The sequence below is a fragment of the Cibotium barometz genome, chromosome 21 (genome assembly GCF_041138505.1).
Source record: "Cibotium barometz isolate CiBa-2024 chromosome 21, ASM4113850v1, whole genome shotgun sequence".
Classification (NCBI taxonomy): domain Eukaryota; kingdom Viridiplantae; phylum Streptophyta; class Polypodiopsida; order Cyatheales; family Cibotiaceae; genus Cibotium; species Cibotium barometz.
This window is the reverse complement of record NC_141066.1, coordinates 37,928,881-37,938,256: the sequence shown is the minus strand read 5'-3', so window position 1 is coordinate 37,938,256 and position 9,376 is coordinate 37,928,881. Positions and strand designations below refer to the sequence as shown.

Genomic DNA, 9,376 nt, shown 5'->3' with positions numbered 1-9,376 from the left:
CAGTGCTACATGCATGATATATAAACCCCACTAAGAGTTTGAAGACTATCTTCCAATGTCTCTTTAAACAAGATGTCTTACTTACCTCTATGTACGTCTAGTCTCCTAACACATTCTATATGGTAAATCTTTGTTTTCTTATTATAAAAATATATATATGCTATGTTCTCGTTAATAGAATTTAACAAGAAGTTGCTAGTATCGAGTAGAAAAAGGTTTTTGAGTGTGGCTTCTCTTGATGTGTTGATTTTGACAAAATCTCCTCTATTTTTCTTATTCATATCATTTCACTATGGCTAAGGAGATATTTTTAACCTTTTGCATAAATTATGACCATATATTGAAATGATGGGAGTGTAGAACTTTTTTTGTGAGAATAAATGTATATAATTTGGGGGTGTTTTGTATTGTCAAATTTCAAAAAAAAACATTTGTATTGTCACATATCCCCCCCCCCCCCCCCACACACACACACACACACCCCCCATACATTTACCTATAGGCCTAAAATTGCGAGTTGGACTATTAAGGATAAGTTTTGGTTTCTTTTTAGTCATACCCCTATTTTGGGCATGACTTCTAAAGAATCAATATGGGAAAATATTGTAAATGTGGTATTTTTGCATCCCTTGGATAATGTATGACCATAGAATTCAAGATAGTGATGCTTTTCTCGCTTTTATTCACATCATTAAATAGCATACTTACCTCTCCAAGAGCTTGAGCAATCCAAGCATATCTTCATAGCTAGAGCTCTTGAGTTATTGCAAATCTTTCCCTTAGCCATAAGGAACCTACCAATCAAGGGGAAAGTCACATGCGTTGGCATGGAGAAATGGTGGCTAGATGCAAGTTTGAGGACACCTATGATGATAGGTACAAATCAAACCCTGCCCTTTGTCTTTAGCAGGCCATTTCTGTTTAGTGGGGGACCCATTCATCTTAAGCAGGCCATTTGTGTTTGGTAGGGGAACCCACACCAATGTCGAGAAAAAACCACACCAAACATGAGAAAGGACCACCCTTTAGTGTAATTTTCACAGTTCAAATTAAGAAAAATCGGTTGTAATTTTGCTTGGACTTGAACTTAAAGATTCAATTGTTTGAAATTTTAGTTATAAAACCAATAAACCTATGCATTTCTTTCATTGGTTACAGAAAAGGCTTACTTCTGTATGCATTTCTTTCATTGGTTACAAAAAAGGCTTACTTCTGACACTGCCCTACACTTGTCGACGAAATATTTTTAAGCCCAAGAAAATACATATTTCAATCTCAAATGGAACAATGCTTGTTAAGGGAGGTGGTTGGTCCAAGTAAGAGGTTGTGGGTTGAAATAATACCAATTAGACATGGCCCAATACACATTCTTGCATATACCCGAGTACATACCCCCCGCGCCCCACCCGCAAATTTTCAAGCACCAAGGGTGTAAGATGCATGTGTAAACGCGTAAGAGAGTATTGCCACCAAAAAAAAAAAAAAATCGAGATAGGCTGTTTTTTTTTTGGGTGTTGGGAGGGATATTTTTATTTTATTTTATTAAGTAAGAAAATGGACAGACCACATGCCATTTAGGCATGCGGGAGGAGGGGGCGGGTATTGAACCCAAACCATGGCGGTGTAGGGCAAGAGCCGTTACCGCTACGCTAAAAAATAAAGGAGAGGGGGGGAGAAGGGGGGGTGCGGGAGGGAGAGGGGTGAACGCTTCTGTCCCCGTAGGGGGAGCTGTGGACTTTGCATACAGAAGAGTGAGATTGTGGGGTGCAACACAGAGAGGAGGTTGTTGCCGTCAAGGTGATTGTGCCAGGGCAGAAGAGGATATCACCGTCAAGGCGTGTAAAGGCGGCCATGCTGCTTCACAATCTTCTAGGGAGGGTGGCGATCAAAAAGCAATCCTAAAAGCAGCCATGTGACATGATTCCTGTGGTCCTAAAACCTTTTGATTGCTTACACAGACAGCTTTAGCATTAGTTTTTGGCAACTGGGCAAGCGTTCAGAGATCCAATTTGGTAGTGGACAAAACTGAGTATAAGGGTGGTTTTGTCTTGTGAGATTAAGGTGGCATACATGGTTATGATGCTTGTGGGTAAAATGCTAACCACCTCCATATTTATGCACTATGATGACAAATCTAGCGTCTTGATTGACGAGTAAATTGGACTACACCATACATCTACTTACCACCAAGCACATAGCCCAGTTGTTAGGGTGTTTGAAGTCCATGCATGAGGTCCCAGGTTCATGCCTCGGTGGCTGCTTGCGGTGGTTCCTTGTAAAGATGGGGGTGATTGTTGTGAAGTAATTTCTAATTCACCAAACTTTCGAAAAAATAATAATAATAAATAAACATTAAATTTGTTTAGGCAATTAAAATCAATATTTCAAGCAAGCAATTAGGATTATATGGACTCATTTGTATCTTGGATTCAATCACTTTAACCAAGATACATGGGGTTTGGGCAATCTATGTTACAAAATCACCTCCAAGCATCAAGTTGATCTTCAGGCAATGTTTACCTTTTCTATTGTGTCTTTAATTGTCAAGGCAATTTTCAGGAGCTTCCTCGGCTTCAAAAAAGCAACTGATGCCCAAAAACATCTGCTAAACTGCCCATCTCTATCAATCCATCATTATAATTGGATATTGAGGGGTCACTGGACCCAGGTAAGTGTGCAGACTTGGGCTTTGCACTTACCTAAAATAACTGTATTGCTGAAAACTCAAACCTTGCAAACATGGCAGCTTTGTTACAAAGCCGCAAATCATACGCCTTCAACTCAAGCTTGTTGTCAGTACGCCGTTTGAGCCAACCATGTCTTTTTGAGGGTTCAACCCACTGCTGAGAATAGCACCTTCTTCCATCTTTTCCACATCCAGTGCCACCTTTATAACCCTTGCAGTGGTGGACTTTTTGGACTTTGAGTTGAAGAAAGATTTGAAGTAAAGCGAGCAGAAAACCACCAACTGTATGCAAAGGAAAAAAATGTCAAACTTCACAACAACAAATTACAAAACTGCAATTTTACATGAGCAAACAATTGGAAAGCTTTTTTTTCAATTGAAACCATGAGGTCCTACTTGCTGAGCTAGAGGACAGGCAGGCTTCCAGAGGACCTACTATAACTGGATACTAAAAGCCACCACTGAAGTGGCCACGTTGCGTAAGCAACACACATACTGCTGCTTTGTATTTTTGCAAAGCATTTGATACTGTAGGCCTGCCTCTTCAAACAACTTCAAGAGTTGACCCTGGCCTTGAAGATGATAAGGAGAGTCATGGCTCCATACAAGTTGGTTACAAGGAGAGTCCAGGCACGAGGTAGCATTCTGTTGAGATCATTAGCACGATTGGGGTGTAACAGGGAGGCCCTCTTTCACAGACATTATTTGGCTTATTATATATAGATGAGATCCACAGTTACAGACACACTGGTCCCCATCTTCCGGTATGCATATGATAAAGAGTGCTTATCTCGAATTCAGTATCATATCTGGCATCATTTTACATGGAGGAGATCGGGTGGAGATTGTCAAATTTCATGTTTATCCAGCAGTCAGTTTCACTCACCCGATCTTCACCATGCGCCCGACAGCCCAGGCCTAGCCAACAAGGGAATATGCCGCTTAAAGAGAGAATGCTTCCACACCCACTTGCAGGAGCCCAATGCTTAGGAGATGGCTCTTTAGTACATTTGTGACACCTGCTGCCATGTTTTAGGGACCAGGCCTTGGGGAGGATGATTGGAAAAGGATGGAGTTCAGGTGAAGAAATAATGACTTTTATATACTGCCTCTACACCTCAGATATATTGGCTCCTCAGGGTTGCACTGGAAGTTGTTTAGGCAATTAAGCAGCGCAGGGACATGAAAGGGGTGGTGTGCCAAGATTACACAGTGGTTCCTCTCACATTCCTCTCACATGTCTTCAAATGGACCATATATGCTACCATTCCACTACAATTTGGTGTACCACTCCTACATCGCACAAAGCAGAATATTATGGTTGGAATATCTTCATTTTTTATATTAAATTTTTTTTAATGTTGATGTCAACATCTAATATTATCAATGCTTAGAATATCTTTTCCTAAATATAGCATTTAACCATGCAATTACTTTTCCTAAATATAGCATTTATACATACAATTGGTTTTCTAACTTTAGGAATTATCCATGTAAATAAAATTTTGCTTTTAGCATATTCTATCTATATATATGACCCCCGGGCTCTTACTCTCATCCTCACTCCAATCTCTCATTGTCTCTCTCCCTATTTCTCCCTCTTTCCTTCTCTCTCTCACACCATCATTCTCTACCTCACCCACCGTCAAGTGAAATCCTATACCGAAAGCAAGTAAGGCTCTCAAATGTAGGTCAGTGGGACATCTTGTTATATATGTAAGGCTCTCAAATGTAGGTCAGTGGGACATCTTGTTATATATGATCAGCTCATGCATGGTCCCCATGTCTTTAAAAAATGTCTCCCGTACATAGTGACATGCCCTACATCCTGGGATGTCCGGTGCAATCCCATCTCTCCTAGGTCTATCTCCGGGAGCATAGTAGAGCCTCCATAAAAATCATACATCTGGACCTGCATCTCAGCTGTCTGTGCATCCAACAAGAGAAAATCCCCTTGTTGGCTCCATAGTGTCTGCAAAATAAGGGGAATACGGGGACTGTCCATCCTGCATCAAATCCCGTGCATAGGCTAATGTCTCAGGTTGGAAATAACATAATGCAATGTACTACATCCTGATGCCAGACCCGAGCAAACTCATCCACATGAAGTGGGCCTTCTCATCCCCTCTTAACAACTATGAGTAACTCTGCGTGTACTAGGCTGTAACAAGCATGCAACTCCTCCTGACCCCAGCAACCCCAGTGGTATGTGCCTGACTTCCATACATATCCCAATACCTCGGGTTATGGGTAGCCCCCTTTCCGAGCTCTGATGAGTCTGTGTAAAAAACAATATTCCTCCATGTGTACTCGGCGAACCTGCCTAGGTTGGACCAAGAGATCCTGTTCATCATGCCATTCAGACTGGATGCTTCAGAAAAGAAATAAGCTTACCCCTCCAAACATTTGTTGCCAACTCAACGGATGAGCAAACCATACACATGACAGAAGGATACTTGTAAGCTGTATTTGCAAATCAGGAGTTAGCTTACAAAGGAATCTATTGTCCTAGCTTTAATGCAAATGAACTCTAATCCATATCCGAAGGGGTTTATCATCATTTGTTTACTTTACCTGCCTCGTAGTCATGATTGTAGAGAATATTAAGGCACCAAAAGTACGTATTGTGTAGGAAATAAAAAACTGGCTGGCAGTGGCAACCTGCAATATACAAATCTTAGGATGTAAGAAACCACTCAATAATCGCTCTCTCTCACACACACACGCACATGCACACAAGCACAATTTCAACCTATTACGAGAATTCAATCACTTCTCATATGAACATGACAGGTTCAATCTGAAGATAGACATACACTCAGTATAATACAAGGCACATTGCATTAGACTCTTGAATTCGTGTTCAGGGGGCTGGCATGAGTACAACTGTAACAACACATGCATATGCATGCACATATGTGCACATTGGGGTATGTACTTTATTAATAATTGAACACAGTTTCATGCCATTGCATAAAAAAGCAGACTGAAACTACATGAGCCTCCTACGTGTGTATGCATGAGCACATTACATGTAGCATACAATGCACATGAATTATATGCAAGTGGACATGCATCCATGAGTATGTACATGCTTATTATGTGCATGTGTGCACGTCACATAAAAATCATTGACTAGATTGTTTTCCAAATTTTAAACAGGTATGCAGGTAGAGCTGGAATCCAAATAGCTACTTACCATAGACAAGAGCAGGATGTCAATAAGACAGTCGGGATGCCTGTGGATGAAGTCGATAGCAAGAAACCATTGTTTCTGAACCAACAGTCCTACAAAATCCTCAGCAAATTCTTAGTACTGAGGGGGAGGGAAACCTTGCCATTCAACATGTGATGGGGAGGGATAGGGAGGGATACATGTGTAAGCATCCGTAGTCTATTAAGTTGGTTAGAAATCTCACCACTCATGCTAAGGAAGGAGGAGCACAAAGTTACGTAAAATACTTGATTATAAATATCCATGCTATAGCCCTTGAAAAGCTTGTCCTGGAAAGTGCTTGTAAAACCATCAAACCTGGAAAACAGAAAGTTAGATATAAGCAGCTTGCAATTCTTTTTGATTGTGGTCTAGAATCCATCAATACATTTGACATCAGTGTACATCAAGGTATAGCCAGGTCAGACGTACACACTATTGTCATGCACAAATGAGCAACTCATGGTCATACACTATGGCTGCGCAGAGTTGGTAGGAACCAGGTGCATGAAGAGCATAAAGGACAGATTTTCCAGCAGCAAACAAGGCATTTATCAAAAAACAACAGGCAGCATGTGTACGCACGCGGCTATGGACAACCAAAGAAGCCAGCCAGTGTGGCCCAGTTGCTCAAGCAGGCAGATCTACACTAGCAGGTACCAGGAATAACCAAAGAGAGCTAAGGATCAAGGAGACAAGGTTGTCTGGCCAACCTGCAGAGGTTGGAGATGCTGTAAAGCAAAGAAAATTCCTAGCTAGTATTCAGTACTGTCAATGGTGCCCATCTTGTCATTAACACTCTACAAACAACAGCATGCCATAAAGATCAGTCATATGGGTTTCTTGCTGATAAACACATAGCCCAGTAGTGAGGGATTGTGACTCAAGGAGGGGAGGTCCTGACTTCGAATACCCACATGCGTTGTTGGTCTTGTGGCCACTTTGCGACCACAAGCTGTAATCCCTTCGATTGGGAAGACCCTGACGCCTCCGGGCTGGTACCAAACCTTGCGACTACAGAAGGATCTTCTCATGGGAAAAAAAAACATGGGTTTCTTCTTGTCATTTCACACATGAACAAAAACTACTGCCGCTTATATTGTAACTGTTATATTGGAACTAATGGCTACTGTGTCTATGACCCCATCGGGCCATCAGGGACACATTTGCAGCCAGTTTATTACGAGCTTGGGATCATCTTAGGCTGGCCCTTCAGCAGCCTGTTCCAGTAGCCTCCAAGGAGCGTCTCCGACAGCCCTTGATCTGGAACCCCTGATCTGTTTACCTAGTGGTCACATGTTAGGGACTCACCCTCACGTATCCTGGGGAGCTTTGACACGAGCCCTACTAGGTCCCTTGGAGATTGGCTTACATTAAGACAGCCGCTCCCAATGGGCCCAGGAGAGGGGCCCAGGGCAGGGAGACTCAGCCTCAACATCGACTTTGCGATTCCTCTGGAGTGGCTGACCCCGATCCCCGACCCTATTCCCCCACAATGGCTGCGAGTGTTCACCAGGCATGATATTCTCCTGGCAGCTCATGGAGCGGATGAGAGCTCCGCCTTGCTCACCTTTTCGATTGGACCTCGTGGCAGATTAGTGAGAGCAGAGCCCCCCTTGGAGGACTTCAGGTTGTGCACGCTGCAGAGGGTGAGGGTGATTGGATTCCATGCACATGAGTGGCACATTGACCCAACCACCGGCCAAGGTGGCCAGGGAGAGACACTGGCGTTTATGGATTTGGGAGAGCCGGCCCATCACGCACCTCCAGTTGGACCCGGGGGAGTGGACTTGGTGTCATCCTGCAGATAGGGAGGATATTCCGGATACCCCATTTTTTGCATACACTGAATGGCTAGGCGGTAGGATCCGGATGCCCGAGGTCAAGGGCACTCTGGCAACAACAGCACGATGACAGTCCCAAGGTCTCTTATCGCACTCTTAGATTTTTGGCAGAGGCTCTAGGACAGTTTCCAACCTTGGAAGATCACTCTCTTTTTGTGGCTGCTGGCACATAGGAGTTTGGTGGTAGGCACATGGTTGGCCATTGGAGGTAGACCAACATCATGTCCGAGATGTGGCCATCCCCAAGAGTCCCAGCAACATTGTCTTTGGGGTCGGCTGAAGGCTTATCAGGTTTGGCAACGGATTCTCCGCATCTTCACTATGGAAAGGGCCTCTTCCCGTACTATTACATGGGGCCGTTGCTAGGGCCACTGAGGCCGAGGTTGTCATGGATTACGAGGAGGAAGGTGGGAGACTAGCCCTTCAAGTCTCTCACCTTCACATCTCGATAGTGCCAATCCCAACCCCATTTACTGGTCTTTGGACTCCTAGTTCAAGCCAGAGATGGGAGATTTGTAGCAGCAATGTCGCATGGCACGTCTGGTGAGCTCGATGCAGAGAAGCCATCGAAGGCACCCCCACCCCACTTGCGGAGTCCATCAAGAAAATCTGGATCAACATCATTCATACCCTCCGCAGCCAAAGAGGGAAGCTTCAGGGTGGTTCTAACCGTATGCGGAAGCGTTGAGAAGCCTTCCGGAGGCTCTGGCGACCTGGTCCTTTCTCACAGATAGTGGTGGTGAGCCCACTTGGCACTATAGACCACCTATGTGGTTATCCCCCCCCCCCCCCCCCCACCCAAAATTGTATGAGATAGCCCTCTCCTCATAGAGGCTGCTGACTAGCCTTTGCCCACTCGACAGCTTCCCAGAAAAAAAAGATGTTATCAAATATACTCCTTCCTTGGAGAAATCCATTTTGGGTATCATGGATAGTCCTTTGGAGAATCGGCTGCAACCTTATACTCAAGGCTTTAGCTAAGATTTTGTATGCAGAACCAAGGAGGGTGATGGGCCTTCATTGCTTGATGTCAGTCTTGTCCCCACTCTTGGGGATAAGGTGAATCAGTCCCTCCGTGAGGTATGGAGGCATCATACCCGACACCCACATTTCCTGAAGGGCAACAATGATAGCATCTCCAATATGATCCCAAAAAAGAATAAAGAAGGCGGGAGAAAGACCATCATCCCCGGGGCATGAACCACTGGAAAGAGCATGCAGAGCGTGAAGGAATTCATCCTTCGAGAAAGAGGCATCCAGGGAAGAACACATAGCATCTGTAATGAGCCTGGGCATGCATTCCCAAACTTTCTGCCGTGCCACATCTCTTTGAGGAGAGGGCACCTCTGCAGTCAACAAAGACCAATAAAATTCTGAAGCAATATCCCTCACCTTATCAGGCTCAATCTAAACCTCACCCTGTGAATCTTGCAAGTACCTCACAGAGTCCCTGCTATGGGAAGGCCTGTGTGCTGAAAAAAACTCTTTGTTGCAACTTGCATCTGCCACCCATCTGAGTCCAAAAGGCCTCGTTCGCATGAAAGGCGAACTACCTCTGGGATTCAACAAAGATCGAGGATTGCCGAAGCACCATTGTGAAATTAGTTATCATCTGGGATATTTTTAGAGCTA

General features: G+C 44.0%; 1 protein-coding gene across 1 annotated transcript in view; it reads right to left on the bottom strand.

Annotated features, from left to right (window-relative positions):
- Nucleotides 1-2,357: 2,357 nt before the first annotated feature.
- Nucleotides 2,358-9,376, bottom strand: part of LOC147627154 (UDP-galactose/UDP-glucose transporter 5-like) — a 71,418-nt gene continuing 64,399 nt past the window's right edge. The window contains exons 8-12 of the mRNA XM_086815777.1: nucleotides 6,106-6,218; nucleotides 5,886-5,974; nucleotides 5,261-5,347; nucleotides 5,081-5,149; nucleotides 2,358-2,968 (exon numbers count right to left, since the gene is read on the bottom strand). Coding sequence (XP_086671903.1) covers nucleotides 2,777-2,968; nucleotides 5,081-5,149; nucleotides 5,261-5,347; nucleotides 5,886-5,974; nucleotides 6,106-6,218 — 550 coding nt within the window. The 3' untranslated portion in view covers nucleotides 2,358-2,776. The remainder of the gene's footprint in view (nucleotides 2,969-5,080; nucleotides 5,150-5,260; nucleotides 5,348-5,885; nucleotides 5,975-6,105; nucleotides 6,219-9,376) is intronic.